At 51.1% G+C, this 27,808-nt stretch overlaps 1 protein-coding gene across 3 annotated transcripts in view; it reads left to right on the forward strand.

Moving 5' to 3' along the window:
• Positions 1–10,246: 10,246 nt before the first annotated feature.
• The window catches only part of ARRB1 (arrestin beta 1), a 97,897-nt gene continuing 80,335 nt past the window's right edge, over positions 10,247–27,808 (forward strand). For all 3 annotated transcript variants that reach the window (XM_039470753.2, XM_039470754.2, XM_039470755.2), the window contains exon 1: positions 10,247–10,358. In XM_039470753.2, the coding sequence (XP_039326687.1) occupies positions 10,339–10,358 (20 nt within the window). In that variant the 5' untranslated portion in view covers positions 10,247–10,338. The remainder of the gene's footprint in view (positions 10,359–27,808) is intronic.

The following is a 27,808-nucleotide window of genomic DNA, read 5'->3' on the forward strand; positions in this document are numbered from 1 at the left end:
TGGGTAACAAGAGTGAAACTCTGTCTCAAAAAAAAAAAAAAAAAAAAAAAAACTCCATAACAAAATATTATTTTGTTTACCAGTCAATTAAAAGTAGATAAAAAAATTTGTTCATATATTTGTCCATATACTCACTGTTTCTAGTGTTCTTTCATATCTTTCTACAGATCTAACTTTTGGGGGACAGGCATGGTGACTCATGCCTGTAATGTCAGCACTTTGGGAGGCTGAGACAGGAGGATCCCTTGAGCCCAGGAGTTTGAGACCAGCCTGGGGAACATGAGACCCTCCGTCTCCACACACATACAAAATTAGCCAGGCATTGTGGCACATTTTGGACTGAAGCAATCTTCCTTCCTCAGCCTCCCAAAGTGCCGAGATGACTGGGAGTGAGCCACTGCCTCCAGCAGCATTTCTTATTCTGTAGGTCTGCTGGCGATTAATGCTCTCTGCTTTCACTTATCCGAAAAGATCTTTATCTCACTAGACTGACAGGTTTTTGTTTATTTTTCAGCACTTTAAAGATGGTATTTTATTGTTTCCTGGCTCCATGGTTTCCGATGAGAAGTCAGATTTCATGTGTATTGTTTCTCTATATGCAGTCTGTTAAAATAGGTCTTTTTCTGCGGCTACTTTCAAGACGTTCTCTTTCTTTTCGGTTTTTGGTAGTTTGATTATGACATGTTTAGGTATTGTTTTCTTTGTATTTCTCATACTTGGATTTTGCTAAACTTTTTGGATTTCTAATGAGGTTTTTCATCAAATTTATGAAATTCAAATACTTTTTCTGTCCCATTCTCATCTCTTTTTCTGGAACTGAAATTACATGACTTAAGTTCCACAAGTCAGTGAGACAATCTTTTCTCTCTTTTTATTCTTCAAATTAGATAATTTAGATCTATCTTCAATGTCACTCACTCTTTCTTCTTCTGATAGTAAGCCCAACCAGTGAATTTTTTATTTCAAATATTGTATTTTGAATTATAAATGTTCTATCTGGTTCTTTTTAAATATGTATTTTTTGGCCAGGCATGCTGGCTCATGCCTGTAATCCCAACACTTTGGGAGGCTGGGGCAAGTTGATCACTTGAGGTCAGGAGTTCGAGACCAGCCTGGCCAACATGGTGAAACCCCGTCTCTACTAAAAATGCAAAAATTAGACAGGTGTGGTGGCACACTCCTATAATTCCAACTACTCAAGGAGGCTGAGGCAGGAGAATTGCTTGAACCTGGGAGGCAGAGGTTACAGTGAGCCAAGATCATGCCACTGCACTCCAGGCTGGGTAACAAGAGTAAAATTCCATCTCAAAAAAAAAAAAAAAAAAAAGGTTGAGTATTTCTTATCTAAATTATTTGACATCAGAAGTGTTTTGGATTTTGATTTTTTTGGATTTTGAAATCTTTGCATTATACTTATTGACTGAACATCCTAAACACAAAAATCTAAAATCCGAAAGGCTCCAGTGGGCATTCTTTTTGAGCTGTATGTCAGTCCTTAAAAAGTTTTGGACTTTGGAGCATGTCAGATTTTGGACTTTTGGGTTTGGGATGGTCAGCCTGTACTGCATTTTTCCCCTGTGTTTCGTTCATCCATGCCGACGGACGGTTATGTTGTTTCCAGTTGTTGGCTATTGGGTTTATTTTGTTTTGCCAATGAATCTTGGGCCAGACCCTTTAGTCTTGAGAAACAGCCTTTACTGTTAAGGTATGGCACTTCTGAGGTTTCAGTGGAAAGCCTGGGGTGTTTACCAAATCTCTGTAAATTGGAGAGATTCAAACTTCTAATTCTATACCCATGTGGTGGGAAACATCTGAAATCTCTGCTCAGTTCTTTTGGCTTTCTATCTTCTGCTTTCCACTGGCCTCCCTGGAGTCAGCTCTGTTCTTATATGTTAAAGGGTCAGGCCAGATCTTTGGAAAGAAGAGGGGCACGGAGTGGGTAAGGCCCCAAATATGTGTATATATGCCTATAGACTTATTTGGAGACTTACCCACTTTGTGCTCCTCTTCTTTCCAGGATTTCCCCTTCAATTTCTATCCATTTTAGCAGCCCCTAATTCCACCCTTTAATATCTCAAGCAGCTTCCTCCTTCCTCAAGATTTCTGTCTGAGTCCTAGCTTCTGAGCACCGCCCAGACTGGGGAGTGCCTTCAGAAGGAAAGTATAGAAAAGGAGATTTCCCCAGCGTGTTTCCCATTTAACAAGGAATCTCCTCTAGTTTCAGACTGTTTTTGTTTGCTCTGCAGTGCTTTCAAATCCTCGTTTTCATTTTTTAATTCAAAGACAGGGTTTCACTGTGTCACTCAGGCTGGAGTGCAGTGGTGCAATCTCAGCTCATTGCAGCCTCAAACTCCTAGACTCAAGCCATCCTCCTGCCTCAGCCTCCCAAGTAGCTGGTACTACAGGTGCACATTGCCATGCCACGCCTGGTTAATTCATTTTTTTTTTTTTTAAATAGAGACAGGGTCTCGCTATGTTGGCCAGGCTGGTCTTGAGCTCCTGGCCTCAAGTGATCCTCCTGCCTTGGCCTCCCAAAGCATGAGGATTACAGGTTTGAGCCACCATGCCCAGCCAAATCCTCGCTTTTATATTTTGGCCAACATTTATATTGTTATCTGGAAGAGGGTGGAGGATAATACTCCACCATTATCAGAGTCAGGATCATTTTCTCCCTGTTTTAGAAAGCTAGCAATACAGGCCGGCCATGGTAGCTCAAGCCTGTAATCCTAATACTTTGGGAGGCCGAAGCGGATAGATCACCTGAGGTCAGGAGTTTGAGACTAGCCTGACCAACATGGAGAAACCCTGTCTCTACTAAAAATACAAAATTAGACAGGTATGGTGGTTCATGCCTGTAATCCAAGCTACTTGGGAGGCTGAGGCAGGAAAATTGCTTGAACCTGGGAGGCAGAGGTTGTGCCGAGATCACGCCACTGCACTCCAGGCCTGGGCAGCAAGAGCAAAACTGCATCTGAAAAAAGAAAGAAAGAAAGAGAGAGAAAAAGCAAGCAAGCTAGCAATACTGGCAAAATAAGGCATCCTGGCAAAGTTCTCTCTGTTAGCAAGGGCATCTATCCCTTCATGTTGCCTCTCATTCTAAACTATTCCTATAATTCACCCAGTTGCACTTCACAGTGAAGTGAATACTTGAATGTTTTTGGCTGCTCAACCTCTAAACTCTTTTGTTATCTTTGGGAAATTCTCTATCCCATGAGTCTTGCAGTAAGTCAAAGCCCACCTCCCAGAATGAAAATCACAAATGCCATCTACACAGTTTCTCAGCATCCTTGCAGCAAGGGTGGGAACACATAAGCTAGGCTCAGCCAATCAAATGCATGGGGGACTTTGACTCAAAGATTCAGGGCCGGCAAAGAATACATCCTGGTGACAGAGGCAGCAGTGGCCATATCTAGTTTCTAGGGTCTGGTGCTGGAGATAGTGTGGATGTGAACTCTGGTGTCCATTGTTCAGCAGTGGCAGCTACCTGAATATATGGCCAATATATTTCTTTTTTGTATATTTAAGTTTGCCAGAATTGGTTTTTGTTGATTACAAACAATAACTTCGAAATGTCCGCCTAGTGATAAGTACCTACAATCCCACCTTAGGAAAATGGGGACTGGAGAGCTTGTTAGACAAACCTAAAACAGGCCCTGAGCCACACTGGGGAGCTGCCCTGTCTGAGCCTGCTTCCTCAGGATAGGGCTCCATCTTCCTTTCCAGGCCCTCCCTGCTCCTCTGCTTTGGCCACAGATCCAACTGAATTCCCGCAAGCGTTGTGCCCTTTCCTCCCTTCCTGGCTTTGCAGCTGTTGTGTGTCCTCTCCCTGGAATGTGGTTATCATTTCTCTCTCTGAATTGCTGACACCATGTCCTAACTGGTCTTCCTGTCTGCCTCCCTTCTGGTGCATGTCCCACCCATTCTTCACACATCAGCTGAGCATCCTCTCCAAATGCATGTCTGAGTGTGCCACCTCTCTGCTCAGCCTCTTCGTTGATTCTTGGATGAAGAACACATTGCTTACATGACCCTCTTGTTCCTGGTTGCCCCTCCAACTTTATTGGGAGACACTTAGAAGGTAGTCTGGGACTGGATAGCTACGGATTGAGGTGGACAAGAAAGGAGCCAAGGATCACACTCAGATTTCTGGTTGGGCAGAGGTGGGGAAGTTCCTTAGTTTGTCAATTTCTAACATCTCAAAGGAGCCTATCAGTCAGCCTCAAGTCCTTTTTTTTGAGATGGAGTCTTACTCTATCACCTCAGCTGGAGTGCAGTGGCATGATGTTGGCTCAGTGCAGCCTCCACCTCCCAGGTTCAAGAGATTCTCCTGCCTCAGCCTCCAGAGTAGCTGGGATTACAGGCGTGAGCCACCGCACCCAGCTCAAGTCCTTTGTTGAACAAGGAGCTAAGAACTCATCTACTCACTTACACTTAGGTCTGATTTTAGTCTGGCTTTAGTCTGACACTCAGCTATCTGAGCAGCTATGCAGAAGCCTTGGGTTTGAGTCCTTGCTCTGCTTTTCACTTCCAAATATATGCTATGCCCTTGGCTTAGGCAACTTCCTTTATAAAGTTTTGTGTTCTCTCTCTCTCTCTCTCTCTCTCTCTCTCTCTCTAAAGAGACTTGGACCAGGCGCGGTGGCTTATGCCTGTAATCCCAGCACTTTGGGAGGCTGAGGTGGGCGGATCACCTAAGGTCAGGAGTTCAAGACCAGCCTGACCAACAGGGAGAAACCCCATTTCTACTGAAAATACAAAATTAGTTGGGTGTGGTGACCAATGCCTGTAATTCTAGCTACTCAGGAGGCCGAGGCAGGAGAATTGCTTGAACCCAGGAGGTGGAGGTCGCAGTGAGCCGAGATCATGCCATTGTACTCTAGCCTGGGCAACAAGAGCAAAACTCCATCTTAAGGAAGAAGAAAGAAAGAAGGAAAGAAAAAAAGAAAGAGAAAGAAGGAAGGAAGGAAGAGAAAGAAAGAGAGAGAGAGAGAAAGAGAGAGAGAGAGAGAGAGAGAGAGAGACAGGGGTCTTGCTCTGTTGCACAGGCTGGAATGTAGTGGTACAATCATAGCTCATGGCAGCCTCAAAATCTTGGGCTAAAGGGATCCTCCTTCTGCAGTCTCTTGAGTAGTTAAGACTACAGGCACATACCAACAAACCCAGCTAATTTTTTTGTTTTTTATTTTTTGTAGAGATGGGTCTCACTATGTAGCCCAGGCTGGTCTCAAACTCCTAGGTTCCAGCAATCCTCCTGCCTCAGCCTCTCAAAGTGCTGGGATTATGGCATGAGCCACCACACCCAGAAACCCCCTTTCTCATTTTTTAATAAGAAATGATTGTGAGTGGTAAATTTCAGGCATGTGACTAGCCCTAGTTGGAACACAGTTGGAGATGACCATCTCCTATGAGCCTCAGCTATAGAATCTATCTGCCTGTGAGCAGAATCACTCTGTTGCTCAGGTGGAGGATATAAGACAAATGGGTTGCCATGAAGAATGGAGCCCTCCAGTTCTCTCGACTGTGACTTCCCTTGGAGAAATACATGGAGAGCTGGAACAGAAGGACCGTGACCCAAACCTCTGAGTCATCCTGGATCCTCCATTATCCACAGACAGTCCCTCAGTAGCTGCTGCTGGCTCCACTTCCAAATATATCCTGAACCCAGCCAGGTGCGATGGCTCACACCTATAATCCCAGTACTTTGGGTGGGAGGTTGAGGTGAAAGGATTGCTTCAGGCCAGGAGTTCAACACCAGCGTGAATAACATGGCAAAAACCCGTCTCTACTAAAAATACAAAAATTAGCCGGGCATGGTGGTGCACACCTGTAATCTCAGCTACCTCAGGAAGCTGAGGCACTAGAATCACTGGAACCCGGGAGGCGGAGGTTTCAGTGAGCCAAGATTGTGCCACTGAATTCCAGCCTGGGCAACAGAGTGAAACTCTGTCTCAAAAAAAACAAAACAAAACAAAAAAACAAACAACAACAACAACAACAACAAAACTGCTTCCCAAATATATCCTGAAACCCTTTTACTTCCTTCATGTCTGCGGTCACCACTCTTGCCCCAAACCCCACCCTGACAACTGTAATGATGGGACGCCCTGCCTCTGCTCTTGTCCCATACCAGGTCACCTCTATCCAACAGCCAGAGTGACCTTTAAAAATGTATAGCAGAGCAGGGCACAGTGGCTCACGCCTGTAATCCCAGCACTTTGGGAGGCCGAGGTGGGCGGATCACAAGGTCAGGAGATTGGGACCATCTTGGCCAACAAAGTGAAATCTCATCTCTTAAAAAAATAAAAATAATAAAAGGCCGGGCGCGGTGGCTCACGCCTATAATCCCAGCACTTTGGGAGGCTGAGGCAGGTGGATCACAAGGTCAAGAGATCGAGACCATCCTGGTCAACATGGTAAAACCCGGTCTCTACTAAAAATACAAAAAATTAGCTGGGCTTGGTGGCGCGTGCCTGTAGTGCCAGCTACTCGGGAGGCTGAAGCAGGAGAATTGCTTGAACCCAGGAGGCGGAGGTTGTGGTGAGCCGAGATTGTGCCACTGTACTCCAGACTGGGTAACAAGAGCGAAACTCCATCTCAATAAATAAATAAATAAATAAATAAATAAATAAATAAAAATAAAAAATTTAAAAAATGTATAGCAGATACTGGTACTCTACTGCTTAAACCTTTCACTGGCTTCCCAAACTCCTCACCCCCACTATAAGTCCTGTGTGCCCCCCAACCCTGCTGCCTCACCTGCACCACCCCTTCCCTGTTCACCAACACCAGGAGCGCTGTCCTTGCTCCTGAGCCTCTGCAGCTGCCGTTCCTTCTGCCTGGGCAGCTCCTTCCCTGACCATCCCCTCACATCGCTGATTCCTTTTCTGCAGGTCTCAGCTCAAAGCTCACCTCCTTGGAGGGCCTTTTCCTTAGTCTACTTGCCCCTGTCACCCTGTTTTGTTATTGTTTTATTTTCTTCGTAACACTTGTTACTGGCTGAGATTATATTGTGGATATATAAAGAGTTCTCAACATTATCACTTTTACATTTTATTATTACTATTATTTTAAGATGGAGTCTGGCTCTGTTGCCCAGGCTGAAGTGCAGAGGCGCAATCTCGGCTCACTGCAACCTCCGCTTCCTGGTTCAAGTGATTCTCCTGCCTCAACCTCCCAAGTTGCTAGGACTACAGGCGCCTGCCACCAAGCCTGGCTAATTTTTTTTTTTTTTTGCATTTTTAGGAGAGATGGGGTTTCACCATGTTGGCCAGGTTGGTCTTGAAATCCTGAACTCAAGTAATCTGCCTGCCTCAGCCTACCAAAGTGCTAGGATTACAGGCATGAGCCATTATGTCCAGCCAATTTATTAATTTTGATTACACCAGGAATACATAAATATGTTTTTCATAGAGCCCAGCAGGTAAAGCAAAATTGTCCTCTTGACTCTTCTTCTGCCATCCTTGCTCCTTCACTGGAATTTAAAGTAAATGAAATCATAGTTTCTACTTTGATTTCTACATCAGCTTCCCTTTGGGAGAAGGCCAGAGGATAGGAGGTCAGAGGCAAGGCCCAGAGGAGGCTATGGATTTGGGCATGTGACTTAATTTCTCTGAATATCAGTTTGCTCATTTATAAAAAAGGGAAAAGGCGGCTAGGCATGGTGGCTCATGCCTGTAATCCAGCACTTTGGGAGGCCAAAGTGGGAGGATCGCCTGAGGCCAGGAGTTTGAGACCAGCCTGGGCAGCATAGTGAGACCCCATGTCTACAAAAACTAATTTAAAAATTAGCCTGGTGTAGTGGTGCACATCTGTAATTCCAGCTACTTGGAAGACCAAGGCTGGAGGGTAGCTTAAGGTGCGGAGTTGGAGACTGCAGTGGCATGATCATAGCTCATTTCAGCCTAAGTGACAGTGAGACCTCAACAAGGGGGGAATAAAAAGAAAGAAAAATGGAAGAAGGCACTTATGTCATAGACTTGTATCAAGTAGCACCACAGCCCCGCCTCATGGAGTTTACAGGCCTGTGGGGATGTCCAGTATTTGGAGTCCTGCTTGTTGACTCCATAGTCTACCAGTCTGTTCAGTGTCCCTAAATGCCAGAGCCCTGCTTTCCAAGCAGTGAGAAGGGAGGGGTTACCTGAAACCACCTGATGCATCTTTCTGGACTGTTTCTTTTGCTCGGAAGTAATTAAAAACATCATTTTTACAGTAAAACAAATACAAATATTTAGTGGAATGAAGAATTTGCGTGAGTTTTGAAATTTAGGGCCGGGCACGTTGGCTCATGCCTGTAATCCCAGCACTTTGGAAGGCCAAGGTGGGCGGATCACCTGAAGTCAGGAGTTCGAGACCAGCTTAGCCAACATGGTAAAACCCTGTCTCTACAAAAATGCAAAAATTAGCTGGGCATGATGAAGAGTGCCTGCCATCCCAGCTACTGGGGAAGCTGAGGCAAGAGAATCACTTGAACCCCGGAGGCGGAGGTTGCAGTGAGCCGAGATCATGCCATTGCACTCCAGCCTGGGTGGCAGACTGAGACTCCGTCTCAAAAAAATAAAATAAATAATTAAATAAATAAATAAATTTAGATGTTTTGAGCATCAGCATGGGGAGAGCCATTGGAGATCATCTGGTTTTTGGTCAAACCTATTTTATAAGTGGGGAAACTGATGCGAAGTGTGGCGGGACCTGGCCTCGCTATCCTGGTTAGGGACTTCTTGTCATCAAGGAAGAGTCTGGTCTGCTCCTTTCCAGGTCTCTGACCTCTGCAGAAACAGGTGGCTTCCTCTTGTTTCCCTCTGGGGGTGAGGGTGAAGCCCAGAGACCAAGACTAGGAGGAGGGTTCATCTATATTCTCTAGCTCCTAACACTGCCCGGAGGTGGGCCACCCTGCCTACCCATCAGCCTCCCCCTGCCCCTCTGCCAAATCTGGATGAAATTATAGTAATTATGCTGCATATAAACAGTGTAGGTAACTGCTTCTGGACATAATTACAGGAGATGTTTGCATACCTACAACAGCATCAGAGTAAATGATAGCTTCCTTTTCCCGTAATACTCAAATATCAGGGACCTATCAGGGCTAATTAGCCAAATCTCAGTAGTGAGGGTGTGGGGAAAACCTTACAATTTCCCACTACCTGCAAAGCAGGAAAGCACCTCAGACAAAGTAGGGTCCCAGCCAAGATTTCACAGGACATCGAGAAGCCTGCAGAGGAGTGGGCTAGCATCTGCTGGGCACCTACTATATGCAGGTACTCAGGGGAGGCCAGCAAACACAAGCGAGTTCTTTCAACCTATGAACAATTCTGCAGGCTGATATTAGTGTATCCTCACTTTACAGGTCTGGACATGGGTTCTCAGAAGCTTGGTGTACAGGGTCACCCTCAGCAGGCCATGGAGCTGGGCATGGACGCTTTCCACGGTGCTACCCAGCCGGAGCAGCAGGCCGGCTCTGCTTTCTTCCTTTCTCGCAGCTTCCTCTTCCCGGGCGGCCTCCTGCAGCCCCTGCTAGCCTCTGGTCTCTGCTCAGTTCCCCAGAGTCAAGGCCGTCTACTGTCCCCCCCACCCCTTCTTCCTGTCCCTCTTGGGTGATTGGGTGTTATCTCTCCAGAAGCACGGGGTGGGGTGGGGTGGGGTGGGATGGGGAAGGGTGGAGCACAGGGCGAAGGCCTTGCCAGACATCCCGGGGTCTTCTGCTAAGCGAGGCGCCGCAGGGAGCGCGGCCTCCGGGTCTCCAGACCCTCGGGGTCCAATCACCCGCACACACAAAGGCTGCCCTGGCATGCGCGGGAGAGCGCGCTCGCACCCACGGCCGTGCGCACACACGCACAACTGCACAAAGACGTGCACACTCCATCCACACCAATACACTCCCTAGCAGGGCCCGCACACAGCCGTGCGCCCTCACGTACACCAAACCACCACCACCACCACCACACACACAGAGACACACACACACACACACACACACACAGGCTCACACACACGGACGCGCACCCGGGAGGACACCCCCAAACGCCGACCTTGGAGCCCTGACACGTCCGGCCGCACTGCCCTGGCTCGCTGGGCGGTGCGCGCACACGCAGACGCGCACACACAGAAACACACGCACACACCCCGCGTGGTTCCACGCCCCTGGCCGCGGCCCGGGCGCTGCGCGGCTCCGCGCGGCAGGCAGCGGGCGGGGACCGGGGGCGGGGGCGGCGGCGGCCGCCGGGAGAGCGGAGGAGGCGGAGCAGGGAGCCGGGAGCGGGCTGGCCCGCGCTCCTCCTGCTGGCCGGGGATTTTCCAGCCTGGGCGCTGACGCCGCGGACCTCCCTGCGGCCGTCGCGGACCATGGGCGACAAAGGGACACGGTGAGTGCAGGGCGACCGCCCGGCGCGGGGCGCGTGGGGGCGACCTCGGCGAGGGCACGGGCGGGGGGTCGGATTGCGTCCTGGTTCTGCGTTCGGGGCCACCCTGGGATCAAGTACCCGCTCTCCTCCACCCGAGGTCTCCTGTATGGTCTCCAGCAGGGCCGTGGGCAGCGGAGACTAAAGGGCAAGGGACGGGCCGCCCCATGTGGGCCGCGGCTCCTGGCCCGGACACACTCGCAGCTCGCTGACACCCAGCACTGGCCAGCAGGCGCAGAGACGCACGGAGGCAGGTTGACACACAATACACGCACGGACACACTAACCCGTGGCACATGCATGCTGGCGCACACACTGGCAGCCGCTGGCACACGCTCATCACACGCAGTGGCACGCCGTCACACACGCCTCGGTCAACACTTTCTTGCTGACAGCCTGGTTGGCATGCACAGGTCACACTCCAACACACACCAGTTCTAACACACCCTAGTGCTGGTATACACGTGCGGGCATACACTGATATGCACACTGTCACCTGCACTCGCTGTAGCAAACACCCTTGCTGGCACACACATCACTCTCACTGGCACACACACTTGTGCTGCTGGCACGTCTCACCAACACACCGGAGCGCAAAGCCACACCAACACTGACCCCCACAGACACAATCAGACTGATGCCTGCAAAGACTGGCACCCTACAGGCACAAGCTGCCAGCTCCGAGGCCCGCTGACACACATGCTTCAGGCCCCACATGGCCAGAAGTGGAAATACACACATCACACAGGATAGAGCACTCCCCGCCACCACCATCCTGGGGAAGACAGATTCCCGTCCCATCCAGATCCCATCCATGCACTCTGCTCCCTTTTCTCTGACCTCCTGAGGAGTGGCTGGCCAGGAGCTCTTTTGAACCTAGGGCTGGGAGAACCCCTCCTGTTCTCCTGGAACCTGGCCTGAAAGACTCAGAAAGAGGCAGTCTATGCCTCTGAAAGGAGAAACTGGAATAAAAGGGGAAGGGGCTAGAGCAGGGTAGCCCCTGGGGGCAGCCCTTCAGACAGGACCAGCACTCCTCAGGGGTTCAGCATTGTCACGCCGTTTTCCCCGTTGCCCTCCCTACCCACTAAGTCTGCACATAGCCTCTCCCTGGGGTCCCCTGCTTACCCCCTTTCCGTCCCTCTTTCTCATTGTTTTCTGTCTTCCTCCCCTCCTATCCTTGTGTCCAACTTCTCCCGCCTCCCTTCCCTCCCCTCTCCTCGTTTCCATTTATTTATTGAGCTCTTACTGTATACTAGGCATATTGTGGGGGAGCAAAGATGTGCAAGGCCCTTTCCTCCCCTGAAGTAGCTAACAAACTAGAGAGACCACCCCAGAGGGCACCGCCTATCGGGGTCACTGACAAAGCCGTTTCTCACTCACTGCCATCTAAGGCTGTCTCTCAATAGCATGAGAAACGGCTTCCAGAGATTATTTCCACTTTCTAGAGGAAGAAACTGAGTCTCTGAGGCAACTGAAGCTCTTAATGTTTAGAAACTACTCTCCAGCCATCCTCCTGACAGCTCTTCCAGCAGGTTAATTTTCCTTTTCCTGTTTTCTAGCAGAGGAACCAGAGGGTTAGAGTTGTCATGTGATTTGCTTAGGGTCAAGATGGGTTAGAGGCAGGGCGGAAGGCTGGAGTCCACTTGGTCATGTCTCTGTGTATGGCTCTAGGGCACTGCCAGGCCCCTCATGTGCCAGGGAGGGGTGCTCTGCTCCGTGCTGGAAGCCCAGGCCTTTCGGGGAGATTGCAGAAGATCATGGTGTGTCTGAATGCACCTCGATGGCTAGTCCCCATTGCATCTGGCTGGCCAGCACTGTGCCCTAGGCCTCTGTCCGCAGGAGGAAGTTGTGTGACTCCCTCCCCAGCCACATCCATCTGCCCCGAAATTAAGACCCTCTTGACCCATGAGGTCGGGCTTTTCTTCCTGCAGGGCATAGCAGGGAGTCTGAGCCATTCTCCCCTCCCTTGTCCTTCCTGGGCTGCCTTGTGATCGGGGTGACTCAGCCTCTCTTGGGTCTCTCTGTATCTCTCTGTGACTTGGGGGATAAGTGTCATTGCTATCCTGCTGACACGGATTGTTAGAAAGATGAGGACACCATGGGCTTCCAGGCACCTGCTGGAGACTCTGTCTCTGAGGCCAGGGTATTTTCCATGACTCCCCCTGCCCTGCCTTGAACCCACTGGTGGACCTTTGGGACATTGGACAATTGCCTTTACCTTTCTGGACCTTAGTTTCCCATCTGTAAATTGGAGCTATCAATACTTCCATTTTAGGGCTCCCCTTGTATACTTACTGACTTTGCTGGGCAGGGGTAGAGGCACTGCCTGAAGCCTAGAGCCAAGGCCCGGCTAAACCCACCTGATAGTGGCCCTGACCTCCCCCTCAGACTCTCCTGCAGCCCTATGAGGACTTTCTCTCCCTTTTCAGACAGTTTGCCAAGTAATTTGGAAGAGAAGGGCAAAATTAGGAATGGGCTGTACCCTGTCTTTTTCCGTAAGCCGTGATATTCTACTTTATCTGTGTCTAAGAAGAGGAATCTGCAGATATCTCAAACTGAACATCAGGAACTATCGAATCCATCCCTCCATCTGGAATTGCACCCCCATATGAAAGTGATAATGAAAATTAATCAGAAACTGTCACTGCCCTCTAGGAACTCCCAGGGCCAAGGGGAACTAGGTGTTAAAACAAATACCTGGGCAGGGCTGCAAATGGTGGCTCACTCCTGTAATCCCAGCACTTTGGGAGGCTGAAGCCGGCAGATTGCTTGAGCTCAGGAATTCGAGACCAGCCTGGGCAACATGGCGAAACCTCGTCTCTGCAAAACATATAAAAATCAGCTGATTATGATGATGCATGCCTGTAGTCCTGGCTACTCAGGAGGCTGAAGTGGGAGGATCACTTGAGCCCCGGAGATCAAGGCTGCAGTGAGCCATGATCATGCCACTGCATTCCAGCCTGAGAAAGTGAAAAAATAAAAACAAAATACCTGGACAGGGTTAATTACAGGGCAGGAGTATGATGGTTGCTGTAAGGTGCTCTGGGAACAATCTTGTATTCATTCAACAAATGTTGATGAGTACCTTCTGAGTGCCCAGGGCCTGGGGATTCAGAGAGGAAAGAGTCTACACGGTCCTCCACGGATTTAGAGCAGAGCAGGTCGTTATAAGGCAGGATGACATGTGTTGTGGGAGGCTAAAGGAGAAGTCCCCAACTCAGGCCCAGGCAGGGAGCATGGCCAAGGAAGCCTTCCTGGAAAGGAGGTGGTGTTAGAACTACTGAGCTTCATCTGAAAGGATGAGGAGGCCAAGGGGGTGGGATTGGGAATGATATTCCTGGCCGAGGGTGCAGAATCTGCAATGGCTTGGAGGCAGGAAGCAAGGTGTGCAGCCCGGGGCCTGGGCTGGGGATGACGGGTGAGCCTTAAGAGGTAAACACAGGCCGGTCACCAGCAGCCTGGGAGTGTTAGGCTAAGGAGAGAGCATTTTCTCCTGAAGTGGATGGTGATTCAGAGAAGAGTGTGAGGCAGCAGAGGGATGGAAGCAGATGTTTTCATTTCAGAGAGATGTCTTTGGCAGCGCCAAGGAGGATGGATGGGAAGAGCAGGCCTGGAAGCAGGGAGACCAGTGAGGAGGCTGGGGAGAAACCTGAGAACTAAGGCTGCGAGCTCTGAACGTAGGCTGCAGAGAGGACAGAGCTGAGAAATATGAATATGAATTAGGAGGTGGAGTCCATCAATCTTGCTGGCCGATTGGCCCTTTGCCAGGTATCTGGTCTGTGTTAGAATTACACACATAATCTCAATGAATTAAACTGTAATCTGGTAATGTGGGGTTGTCCCCATTTTGCAGATGAGGAAACAGACTAGGAGAGAGTATTTGTCCACTGCCATTCAGCCAGCAGGCATAAGAACTCAGGTCGGTTGGCCCACAAAGTGCTCTCTGCTACCTCGACGCTTTGCCCAAGTGAGGAGGCCTTGGCTGGCTCACAGTTGGCCTCAGGTTGTGCATCTTTTCTGGGCCTTGCTGTTCCCACTAACTCAACAGACAACATGAAGGATCAGATTTAGACAACAGGAGGGACTTCCTGAGAGGCAATGGAAGGGAGTGGAATTTCCTTTCCTGCATATGTTTATGAATTCTTCTTTTTTCAGAGAAGGGAGGGTGATGGGGACATGTAACCACCAGCTCTCTGTGAACTTTGGCTGTCATTTCTCTTGGTGGTTAAGCCCTGCGTGACCCATCTTGGCTGGAACATGGGGAAGTCCTGTGGCTTTGGCCAGGCCTGCTCGTGGGGCTGCTGGGAGTGGTGCGTCAAGCCTGGCCCACTGTCTCTGAGCCCTGATTCCAAGCCAGCCTCTGGGCTTCAGACTTCTCCACAGCTTTCTTTCTCCAAAGTTTGGGTCTCCTTGCCTGAGGCCGATGCCTCCTGTTGGCATGAGTCCAGAGGCCCTGAGGTGTGGGCTTGCCACTTCCAGGGCTTCTGACACTTTGGGGTGGTGGCAGTAGAAGAGCAGGCTGGGGGTCAGCACATCACAAGTGAGGTCCTGCCTCCACCCAGCCATCCTCCGCTGTTGCCAGAGTGCCCGTGCCGACCATCTGGCTGAGGCCTGCAGGGCTGGGAGCAGCTTGATAGGGGAGCCAGGGCCTTTGAGAGCACCAGTGCCCGGGCAGGAGAGAAGAGGGAGGAAACTGAGGGAAGACCGTGTTCTTGGAGCCAAAGAAGCAGGGACAGACCCACAGAGGCTGAGCCGGAGCAAGACCCCTCAGATTCAGCCAGAAGGCTGTAGCTGGTAGCATGGGGTTTTGGTGGAGTGGGGAGGGCAAAGCTAGGCTACAGGGGGCAGAGGAGAGTGGGAGAAGACCCTGCTTTTCTACATGGCCTGGAGCAAGGCTGGAGTCTCTTGGAGGAAGGGCGTGGGACCCTGGGCTGGGGGCAGTATGGCGGTGGGCAGTAAAGACTGTGGGTATGGGAACTGAGGGTTTTATCTCATTCAGCCCCTCCTTCTGCCTTATGTCCAGAGGCAAAAGACCACTGCCCTGTGCTGTGTCCTTTCAGGCTCAGGCTGGGGGGTTGTGAAGTGTGAGCTGGTCTTGGGGAAGACATGCAATGTGCTGGCTCCAGAAAGAAGGAGCATCTGACTCGGGTGGAGGACTTGGAGGAAGGTTTCCTGGAGGAGGTGACCTCGGAGCTGGATGCTGGTGTATGAGAAAGATCTAGACAGAAGGAAGAGCCTAGGCCAAGGTGCGGCAGGTGTGGGAGTGTGAGGAGTGAGGCTGTGGAGGAAGGGGCAGCCCTGGCCAGCAGGCCTTGGATGCCGGAGTGGGTGGTTTCAAGGTACTTGCTTATTCATTCATACCTCAGGCTGAGTGAGCTCCCCAGCTGGTAAGCTCCTTGTGGTTCAGGGCTATTTTTGTTTCCCATTTGATGCTTCCTTACCCACTGCTGGGTCTGCTTTCCCAGGAGATGCCTGGCAGAGGTTTGCTGAACTGGACTGAACTTTTTCTTCCCTTCTTGCCTCTGCTATCGGCCCAGGGACTCCCTAAGTGCTGAAATTGGGCCTTTCCCATTAGTGAAAGGCCCTAAGATTGAAAGCGATATTTCCCACATAGGCAAAGTGCTCAGGAGAGAGGGGTGGGGTCCTGACTCCTCCATCAGATTGGAAAGTCCTCAGGGACAGGGATATGCCACCCCTATTAGCATGGGGCACCTGAGCAGGAGGCCTGGGACTCCCTCATCTGATTGGCCTCTGCAAGTGGGAGCCATGTCTTCCTCCTCAGACTAGAGGCTTCTGAAGGAGGATGCCTCCCCCATCACAATGGGGGTCCCTGACGCTGGGGCCTTGTCTCCCACGTGAGCCCTGGGATTAGAACAGGTATCACCTCAGACGGTCCCTGGGCACCCTGCGTCCTTACCTCCCATGTACAGGATGAGTCCTGTCTCAGGGGTGGCTTGAGTCCTAGTAGGGAGTTGGAGAACGGGGGTTGGCAGGACGGGGTGGCTGCTTTTGAGAGAGTAACAAAGGACTCTCTTGTCCCAGCCCCCTCCCGTCTTCCCTAAGGGGCCCTGGCAGGGTCATCTCTCTGGAGACGCGCCTCCTCCTTCCTGGGACTGGCCCCATCTTTAGTCCCACTCCAGAAGAACTGCTTGTTCCTTCTCAGGAGACCTGGTGCCAGATGAGGCCCCTGGGAGTTGGACCAGACAGGTCCCCAGAGTTCTGTGTGACTAAGGTCACCGCAGGAACTGAACAGCTTTTCCTCTGCCTGGAGCTGGGTGGCACCTGGCTGAGGCCGAGGTGGCACTTCCGCCTCCCTGCACCTGTAGAGGGATCTGCTGGTCTGAAGGGTCTGAAGGGCCTCCAGCAATGGGGGCACTATGACTGATGTCGGGTCAGTGGGAGGCAGGATGCAATGTCTGGACCATTCAGTGTGGTCCTGGATGAGGCAGGAGGTCCCTTTCATGCTGGCCCTGGGCCTGTAGCCCACAACCAGCTCTCTTGGTCCTTGTGCGGCCACACTCTCCCCTCAGCCTTGCAGAGGTTTGTTGAACTGAACTGAACTGAACTCCCTCTTCCCTTCTTCCCCCATCACGTGGGGGGCTCCTGAGGCTGGGGCCTTGTCTCCTGAGTGAGCCCTGGGATTAGAACAGGTATCATCTCAGACGGTTCCTGGGCACCCTCCCTTCAGCCTTCCCGTGTACAGGATGGGTCTGTCCCAGGGGTGGTTTGAGTCAGAGGGGGTTGGTTTGGTAGGCGGTTAGAGAACAGAGGGTTGGAGGACAGAGGGCAAGCAAATCTCTGCCAGGCTCGTTCCCTCTTCACCCTTGCCCCAGCCTGGGCAATGGGCATGGACAGGTTTTGGCCTAGGGCCAGGGAAGGAGTAGGGAGTAGACTGCTGGGGCTCACCATCTCAGAAGGTTCCAGAGGTTTGCTCTACTGCTTACTTACTGCTGTGTGACCTTGGGCATGACATGCACCCTTTCTGGGTCCTACTGTCCCTATGGAGTCAAATCACGTGAGAAGCCCTTCGGCTAGCAGGTCCGGGAGTGGCTTTTCTTCTGGATGGCCAAAGTAGAAGATTGAGCAACTCAGGCCTCTGCCACAGATCAGTGGGACTGAGACCACCAGGGAGTGTGTCCTGGGTGGGGATGGGTGCTGGGTGCTGAGGGCCAGGAAGGAATTGGCTATTGCTCGAAAGGGTGGTGCTGTCTCCCATGGGGTCAGGTCCTTGAACAGCAGCCGTGCTCCCCTCTGGGGACATAAGGCACCTGTAGCAGGTCCGGGGCGGTGGCTCACGCATGTAATACCAGCACTGTGGGAGGCCAAGGGGCGGATCACTTGAGGTCAGGAGTTTGAGACCAGCCTGGCCAACATGGAGAAACCCCGTTTTTACTAAAAATACAAAAAATAGCCAGGCGTGGTAGCATGCGCCTGTATTCTCAGCTGCTTGGGAGGCTGAGGCACGAGAATCGCTTGAACCCAGGAGGTGAAAGTGAACCAAGATTGTGCCACTGCACTCCAGCCTGGGTGACAGAATGAGACTCTGTCTCAAATAAAATAAAATAAAATAAAATATGGTTAAAAAAATTAAAAATAGGCTGGGTGCGATGACTGACGCCTATAATTCCAGCACTTTGGGAGGCCAAGGTGGATGGATCACGAGGTCAGGATATCGAGACCATCCTGGCCAAGATGGTGAAAACCCGTTTCTACTTAAAAAAAAAAAAAAAAAAAAAAAAAATTAGCCGGGCATGGTGGTGTGCGCCTGTAGTCCCAGCTGCTCAGGAGGCTGAGGCAGGGGAATCACTTAAACCCAGGTGGCAGAGGATGCCGTGAGCCGAGATTGTGCCACTGCACTACAGCCTGGGAGATAGAGTAAGACTCAGTCTCAAAAAAAAAAATAAATAAATAAAAATTAAAAATTAAAAATAAACAAAGCATTTGTAGTAACCAGTAGGCCTTTTGCTCGGGCTGTTCGCTCCTCGGGAACGCCCTTCCCTCTCTTCCTTTTAAGACTCAACTCAGGAGCTCTTCTTCCAGGAAGCCTTCTCTGCTGCTCCTCTGGCCTCCTCTGGCCTCCTGCAGCCCCCTCGGTGATCTGATTAGCATGGATTATTAGCAGATTAGCACAGAGGTTAGGCTGTTGGAAGAACCAGATTTCTTGGTTTCCAAACCCAGCTCTGACACCAGCTGGGTGGCTTCCCTGATTACTTAACTCTTTCGCTGCTGTGGCTCCATTATCTGTAAAATGGGATAGTAGGTGGTCATGAGGATTGAGTTAAAATTAAGTCAGATAAAGCAAAGAAAGTCCCCGTGCAAGGTCAGTGTTACGTGGCTGTTTTGTTTATATGACCTCTCACCAGGCCTGCCTCCCTCACCCAGCTGTGAGCTTCCCCAGGGAAGGGCCCTCTTTAATTCATTTTTTGAGTCTCCTAAGGCCCCAGTACAAGTCTGTATTATCGTTGGCTTTCAGTATCCGATTGCTGACTTAACCATGTGCAACACCTTTCCCATCCTGCAAGGCCTGGGTCACATACGTGTGCCTCTTCCTCTGGGAAGCCCTCACTGATTCCCAGTACTTTGTGACCTTCTTGTGGTCTCTCTCTGTCAGCACTCCCTCCTCCCTCCCTGCATAGGTCCTGGTTATTTGGCGCGCGTGATGTCCTCTTGTGAGGTCAAGAACTTTTCAAGAGCACTTGGCCTGGATCTGCTTGTCTCCAGCACTTGTGCAGACCTGGCATGCCACTGAACGCCATCAATATTTGTTCAGCCAAGGTGTTTCACTGGGAGGAGATATTCTGGGGGCTGGGGGGTACAGTGTGGTTGGTGAGGACCATAGGCCATCATTGTTGATTTCAAAATATCTCAAAAGTAGCCCAGAGCCATAGGAATTAGATTATTCTTTGCGACGTGAAGGGCAGAGGTTACTGGATGCCCAGCTTTACCTTGCTGGGAGAATGTGTTTTCTAAAAACCAGAGCTATCTAGCAAGGGGATTGGTGGCTCATTCCTGCCTCTGGGACTTTGTTTCTGCTGCTCCTACCGTCTCGAATGCCATCTTAGTTCTGTGCTTGTTCCAATCCTAGTTCCTAAATGGGTGCCCCGGCCACGGAGCCATTCTCTCCTGGGCTCCAGGGGGCACGCTGCATTCTTCCTCCTCATCCTTAGTCATGTTCTGAGCCTTTCCCTGGTGTGGACAGTGACATGGGAGAGTAGGGAGTCCCTCCTTAGGCTGGACATCTGGGTCTGGCTGCAGTCTCTCCAGTGTGGTTTGACCTGGCCTGAGGAAGGGACCTTGGTTTCCGATGACCCACCAGTGATCAAGGAGCTCTTTATGCAGCTGGACAGCCTCCCTTGGCTGGCAGAGCACAGAGCTCCCCATCGGCTCCCCACTGGGCAAGTACTCAGAACCCACCTAATTACTGGGGACAGAATTCTGGGCACTGCATCCAGCAGGCTGCGGTCATAATCAGCTAATTAAACCACCCAAGCATTGTTCCTTGGCCCAGAGCAGAGGGAAGGGGGTTGGGGTGGTGAGGCTGGGAAGAGATGTAACAGGGGAGGCTCAGAGATGGGTCTGCAGAGCAGGGCTGGGAGAGGGAAGCAGGAAGTGCAGAGGGAGGGTGAGAAGCAGGGAGACGGACAGGCAGATGGCCAAAGGTGCCGTCTGGGGAGAGCACCCACGTGGGGTGAGTGGAGGGCAGGGGCTCTGGCCTGGGAGACAGGGATCCCACTTCTTCACTGTCCCGGCGCTGCCATGGGCAAGCTGCTTCTCCTGATTGGGCCTCAGTTTCTCCATGTGTCAAGTAGGAGAGGCTTTGGCCAGAGGCTCCCTAGGACCCTTTCCTTCTCTAGTTAGGAGGGCAGAGGACGCGAGGTGCAGCGTGGCTCTGTGCAGGACGGGTTGGCCTCTGGCAGCCCTGCCTTCTGGAAGTGGCAGAGAGTGTAGGAGTCTGATGCAGCCTGAGATTGGGTCTGAAGGGAAGACAGTTGGGAGCAGCAACTTGGGGACGTCCTCCCCAAGCATGTCCCACCCTTGAGCCTTGGTCCTGTCTTCGGGACTGTCCTGTGGTTCCCAAACTAGTCCTCGGGGAGGGACTCTTCAAGGCCCAGAGCTCCCTCCCCAGAGCGTAGCAGTGTCATTTCCATCTGTGTAGGAATTTCCCAAGTAGCACCCTCAGAGTGTGTGGAGGAGGGGCTCCCAGAGCTAGAGCCAGGAGGTTTGGAGTTTGGAATTCAGAGTCAGACAGACTCTGCTCTACCGCTCACCGCTCGCTTGCTAGCTCCATGACCTTCAGCTTGGGTCTTAAGCTCTCTGGCCTCAGTTTTCTCCTTTGGGAAATAGGTATAATAATATTAATGGGATTGCTGTGGGCAGAGAGGATAAGGGCTTCATAAAAAGCCATTGTTGGCCGGGTGTGGTGGCTCATGCCTATAATCCGAGCACTTTGGGAGGCTTAGTAGGCAGATGATCCGAGGTCAGGAGTTCGAGATCAGCCTGGGCCACACGGTGAGACCTCACCTCTATTAAAAATACAAAAATTAGCCAGGTGTCGTGGCACACACCTGTAGTCCAGCTACTAGGGAGGCTGACGTGGGAGGATTACTTGGACCCGGGAGATAGAGGTTGCAGTAAGCTGAGATCTTACCACTGTACTCCAGCCTGGGTGACAGAGTAAGACTCCGTCTCAAAAAAGAAAAGAAAAAAAAAGCCATTGTAATTCAAGATCAAGAGTGGATCTCAGCTCCTTCCCTCTCCCATGTTCCCTCCCTCCTCTTTCATCCCTCTTTTCCATGGTCTATGGCTGTGCACACAGCTGAGTGCATGGGGGTGGGGGCTGTGCCAGCCAGAGGAGAAACACTAAGGAGGGCAGGAAGGGAAGTGAGATTGCCCAGGGCCGCCAGCAGCAGTGTGGTGCTAGGGCAGCTGGGGCCCCTCACCCACGGCCGATTCTCTAGGAGGAAGTGGAGAGAGATTGGGGAGCAGGAAGCTGGGGGTGGTTGTGGAGGGAAGTCCCTTGGCATCCTGGCCCCAGGCTCCTCTTTCTTAACCCTCACCCCTGTGCAGAGCCCTGAGCCTGGCTTTCTGCCAAGGGAGCCAGCAGGCCACTGTTTCACACACTCGGAAAACAACAGCCTTCCTGGTTCCCAACCCCGAGTAGGAGGTGCCGGCTTGGAGCTCAGGCATTTGGAAAGCAGTGCCTGCTACAGGGTCTGCCAGGTCTGGAGGAGGCAGCGAAAGAGAAGAAAGACCACCTAGCCCCCACAGCCTCTCCTGGGAGCGCGGGGCTGAGACACGCCTGGGCCTCTGACTCCAAGGCAGCTGGTTATGTAACTGAGCATGCCTCCCTGCTCCTTTCTTCCAGGTCTCCCCAGAGGGGCCTTGGAGGAGGTGCTGCTTTGCTCAGAATTGCTGGGCCCAGAAGGTTGTGGGGAGCACCCCCTGCTTTGGATAGTGGTAGTACCGCCCACACGCTGTAGGTTGGTGAGCCGTGTGTGCTTCCTCAGTGCAGGCCTCTGGGGCTGGCTCTGACGATTGTCCCCTCCAACCCTCCTGGGAGCAGAGCTGCAAAAGGGAGAAGCCTCATTAGAGGAAACAGGCCACATCCTGAGATAATTTGACTGCAAACTGCCCCCAGAGGGCAACTGGCCTCTCTGCAGCCAGAGGAACAAATAGCTAGCATTTCACAGTTTGTTCCATTCAATTCCACAAACATTTCTGCCTCCATGCGAGACATCTCCCGAAGTGAAGCACTGGCCTGGCCTGGCCCAGTGGTGTGTCTCTCTCTGAGTGGGAAGGCGATCATGGAGCAGCGGTGCTCTGCCTCCTGTCTGAGACTGCCCTTTCTCTGAGGTTGGGGGCCTGGCTTTCCCGGATTCTGGGTGGCAAGGAACCTCAAGACGTGGAACACTACCTCCCGGGACCTCGGGCTAGGGGTTTTCAGGGTAGCTTATATTGTTTCTGTTAGGCCACCGCTGTCCTCCCGAGGAGGTTCCAAGGAACCTCTCTGTGCCACACCCAGGCCCTGTGCTGGGTACCTGAAATACGAAGAGGACCCGGACAAGTCTTTGCCCTCATGCTGCTCAGAAGTATTGGGAGAGAGGAAATAGATGATCACAACAACTGCCAGAAGAGGGGTAGTGGGGGCTGGGTGTGGTGGCTGATGCCTATAATCCTAGCACTTTGGGAGGTAGCGGCGGCAGGATCACAAGGTCGGGAGTTTGAGACCATCCTGGCTAACACGGTGAAACCCTGTCTCTGCTAAAAACAAAAAATTAGCCGGGTGTGGTGGCATGCACCTGTAATCCCAGCTACTCAGGAGGCTGAGGCAGGAGAATTGCTTGAACCCGGGAGGCGGAAGTTGCAGTGAGCCGAGACTGAACCACTGCACTTCAGCCTGGATGACAGAGTGAGACTCTGTCTCAAAAAAAAAAAAAAAAAAAAAAAAGAGGGGTAGTGGGGATCTGTTTATAGCAGGGCTAGAGGTTGGGGATCTGTTTATAGCAGGGCTAGAGGTTAAGGATCAGAGGCAGCTCCCCAGAAGAAGGGACCCTTGAGCAGGTTGGAAGTTCATTCCTTTCAGCCAGAGGTAATACTCCTCCTGGTGTATTGCTGTGACTTGTGTTTTCAACCAGGACTGACTTCTTCAGCAAAGGTTTGAGAGACCTACTATGTGCCGGCACAGTGTCAGGCACTGGCTTCATCTGCTGTCAGTAAGGAGTGTCTTGGGAATGCATACTGCTGGAGGACAAAAAAAAACTAGGGTGAGAAGTGAAAGTTCTGTCCCAAGGCATCACAATGAGTGTTTTGGCCTGGAGAAAGAAAAGGTGGTGGGCTTATCAGGAGACACTGGGCTCAGCAAATCTGCGTTGGAAACCAGGGTGTACTGTGCTGAAGGTCTGGAGAGCAAAGCTTCCTCCGGCCCAGGAGACACTGCAGAGGTCTGATGGCTGCTCCCAGAGGAGCCCATGGATATGAGACAGTTGGAAAACTATGTCTTAGGAGAAACAGCTCCAGGCTTTGGGGCTGGCAACCAGGGGACGTGTGCACTACTCTCTTTAGATTGGAGGGCTATCTTTGCGCACACTGAGGCCACGTGGAGTGGTGGAGAGAGGCAGCAGGCTGGGGTTCTCATCTCCCTTCTACCAGTAATTGCATGTCTGTGGGAAAGTTTTCCAGCCTCTGGGGATAATGTGTTTATCCTTTCTCTGTTACAGCTGTGCTAATGAAAGCACCTAGCACATTAGCAGGGCTCATCACTGGTTGATTTTATGATGGGTCTGTATCGCCCCAGGGTACTGGGAGGACCGTAGAGTCATTTTAAAACTTAATAAGGAGATTTTTTTTTTTATATTCTAAAAATGAAAAAATGATTACACACCATAATCAAGTGGTTAATATGCATCGTGGTTTCTCCCAGCGCTGACTGTTGGACAGCAGTGATTCAATATGCATACTTGAAACAATCCAGCCACCTCTGATGTTCACCATTTGCAGAGTAAACTTTGTAGTAGGAAGAACTTTCAAAGAACCATGACCTGGCCCTACACTGAGCCCTGACCCAGTGCACAGACAGACCTGGGTTGCTCTGGCCTCGGCTTCCCTTTGAGTGTAGAGCTGGATGGGAGTGGGCCGAGCTCCCTGGAGAAGAGAAACCCATTCCTTCCCATGGGCAGCCCCAGTTCAGGGGATCCAAACTGAATGGTGCTAGAGACATGTCTCCCAAAGTACTGTTGTCTTCGTTTTACGGCCACTGGCTCCGATCAAGCCCCACGCCTGGCTGGGACCATTACAGTCACCTTGTAGTCGCTCTCTTTCTGCTCAGTCCCAACCCTCCAAGTCATCCTCTGATTCTGAAATTCACATCTGGCCATATCCTTCCCAGCCTAAAACCTGATTTATTGCTCTCCATGCCCTATAGGAAAGTCTCCATTCTCTAGGTGGCACTGGAGGCCTTTCAGGATCTGTCCCTAGTGTTCCTTCCACGCTCCTTCCCCAGCTTCTCCCCCACACTGCTAACAACCTGGCTGCACTGACTTTTTTGGATCTTCCTCAACAGTCTTTGTACTTTTCACATTTCTGTGCTTTTGCTCAAGCCAATCTCTTTAGCTGGAATGCCCTTCCTTTTCCAGGGAAACCTTCCTTATATTTTTAAGTTGAACTTAAAGACAATTCAGGACAGGCATGGTGACTCACGCCTGTAATCCCAGCACTTTGGGAGTCTGAGGCAGGCAGATCACCTGAGGTTGAGAGTTCGAGACCAGCCTGACCAGCATGGAGAAACCCCATCTCTACTAAAACTACGAAATTAGCCTGGCGTGGTGACACATGCCTGTATTCTTGCTACTTGGGAGGCTGAGACAAGAGAATCACTTGAACCCAGGAGGAGGAGGTTGAGGTGAGCCGAGGTGGCACCATTGCACTCCAGCCTGGGCAATAAGAACGTCTCAAAAAAAAAAAAAAAAAAAAGCTGGGTGCGGTGGCTCAAGCCTGTAATCCCAGCACTTTGGGAGGCCAAGGCAGGTGGATCATGAGATCAAGAGATCGAGATCATCCTGGTCAACACGGTGAAACCCCGTCTCTACTAAAAATACAAAAAATTAGCTGGGCATGGTGGCATGTGGCTGTAATCCCAGCTACTCAGGAGGCTGAGGCAGGAGAATTGCTTGAACCCAGGAGGCGGAGGTTGCAGTGAGCCGAGATCGCGCCATTGCACTCCAGCCTGGGTAACGAGAGCGAAACTCCATCTCAAAAAAAAAAAAAAAAAAAAAAAAAAAAAAAAAAAAAGAAAAGAAAGAAAGAAAGGAAAAAGACATTTCAATGAAGCTCTAGACATGAAGCCCTCCCTTGACTCTGCTCCCTGCCCAGGTCCAGTGAATGGCCTCTTCTTGGTTCCCTTAGCACCACGCAGGCTTCCGGGATGGCACTTTGTACTGTAGATGACTGCTGTCTCTGCTCGAGGGTATCTTTTATCTCTTGGACTCCCAGCTCCTGATTGGGGCCTGGCACAGTGTGGGGCCAGACCTGGGTGGGAGAATAAGTCAGGGAAGATATTCACTGGAGGAAGTAAGCCCTGAGCTGCTGACTTAAAGAAGAAGTATCCTTTCCCTCTTCTCACTTCCTTTCTGGTCCTGGTGCTGAAGGAAAACAATTGAAACTTTTTTTTTTTTTTCCTTTTCTTTTCTTGTTTGAGATAGGGTCTTGCTGTGTCACCCAGACTGGAGTACAGTGGCACGATCATAGCTCACTGCAGGCTTCGTGGAGGTGGGGTCTCACTGTGCTGCCCAGGCTGGTGTCAAACTCCTGGGCTCAAGTGATCCTTCTGCCTCAGCCTCCAGTAGTGTTAGCATTATAGGTGTGAGCCAACATGCCTGGTCTGAAGCTGACTGAAAAGGGAAATGTATAGCTTTTGAATTGGGGGATGGAATCTCCCAGCCTGGAGATAATTGAATAAGGCCTAGATCTCCCTCTCCCCCTTCACACATTTCCTGAATACTTAGATCATGCCAGACACTGGAGCTACAAAAATGAATTAACTAAAACATGTCTGTCTTTTTCTATCTCCATAATGTGCATGCTGGAAACTGCCCTTTCCTTTCTTTGTTTCATTGGGTCAACTTCAAACCTTGGCATGTCACTTGTAGCTCTGACTCTGGGTACACTGTGCCACCTTCTGAGCCCTAGTTTTCTTACGCATACCACGGAGGTGATAATATTCCCCCCATAAGGTGATGGTGGGTCATATGTGTGAGGAGCTGAACAGGTGCCTTTGACAGTGGTTTTTCATTGAGTGGTAGCCACCCTTCGACTGGAAGCTTCTTGAGGGCAGTGTCCATGTCCAGTAGATCAATGTGTCCTTAGCGCCCAGCCCAGGACCAGGCATGCAGTACATGAGGGTCATCAGCCATTCTGATTTTCCTGGGACAGTCTCAGTCCTGCATCTCAGGAAACCCCTTAGCTCATTCCTGGGCAAATCAGGACTGTGGGTCACCCTACAACACCTTCTCATAAAGATTTGTAGAATAGGTATATCCAGGAATTAAGCATTAGTGAAGGACAGAGGTGGGATTTGGACAGGCCAGGGCAAGCACTAGATGGCTGCCTTGGGCACTGAGAAGAGTCAGCAGAAGGGTATGGAAGGCCCAGCACGTGGACAATGGGAGGTGGGGATGGGGCCATCTGTGGCTTGGCAGGGTGTGGGGAGGACACCAGTCTCTGAGTCTGTAAGGTGATTTTTTTTTTTTTTTTTTTTTTTTTTGAGACAGAGTCTCGCTCTGTCACCCAGGCTGGAGTGCAGTGGCACGATCTTGGCTCACTGCAACCTCTGCCTCTGGGGTTCAAGCGATCTTTCTGCCTCAGCCTCCCAAATAGCTAGCACTACAGGTGCAGGCCACCACGCCTGGCTAATTTTTGTATTTTTAGTAGAGACAGGGTTTCACTTTATTGATCAGGCTGGTCTCGAACTCCTGACCTTGTGATCTGCCTGCCTTGGCCTCCCAAAGTGTCAGGATTACAGGCGTGAGCCACTGTGCATGGCTGGTGATAGCTTTCAAACAGGTTTCAAGCTTCCAAGGGCCATGTGCTCTTCCTCAGACACATCCAGAGAGGGCATGGTTGCTTCTCACTTTTTTTATTCTATTAATATATTGAGCCCTCAGCTGCTCTTCCGCCTTGGTAGCTGGAGGCCTCTCCCTCCCCAGCCCACTGAGTCTCAGCATGCCTGCCTGCTGCCTTCTAAGCTGTCCATACCAGACTGAGATGAGATGGGGCAGAGGACTGGCTGGGAGATGGGAGAGCAGGGCTGCAGGCCCGTTCTCAGGCCCAGGCCCAGAAACGGAGTGAGCCTTCATTTCTCACAGGCTGTCTGTGACTTGTCACATGTGGAAAGCCCCTTGGCATGTTTAATACATAGTAGGTGCACAGTATGCCTCATTTTTTTCCCCATCTGTAAAAAGTGGACAATAAAGCTTGCCCTGCCCATACCTCCAGGGCTGTTGCGTGGGCCAAATGGGATGTGGATGTGGGAACATTTGGTAAACTGTATCATACCCTACACGTGTTTGGTTTTTAATAGGGCTGCCCTTGCCAGCCCAGGATTCCAGCCCAGGCATGGAAGGGTCCTCTTGGGGATGTACCCCAGGATCACAAAGAAATCGGTGGTGCTGCCCTTGGGAGCAGCAGATCCCTGCAGATCCTGGACTCAGCTGAGCTCTGCTTTTTTTTTTTTTTTTTTTTTTTGAGTCAGAGACAGGGCCTGGCTCTGCTGTCTAGCCTGGAATACAGTAGTGCGATCATAGCTCACTGCAGCTTTGACTTCCTGGGCTCAAACACTCCTTCTTCCTCAGCCTCCTGAGTAGCTGGGACCACAGGCGTGCGCCACCATACTAGGCTAATTTTTAAATTCTTTGTACAGA

This window comes from Saimiri boliviensis, chromosome 6 (assembly GCF_048565385.1).
Source record: "Saimiri boliviensis isolate mSaiBol1 chromosome 6, mSaiBol1.pri, whole genome shotgun sequence".
Taxonomy (NCBI): Eukaryota; Metazoa; Chordata; class Mammalia; order Primates; family Cebidae; genus Saimiri; species Saimiri boliviensis.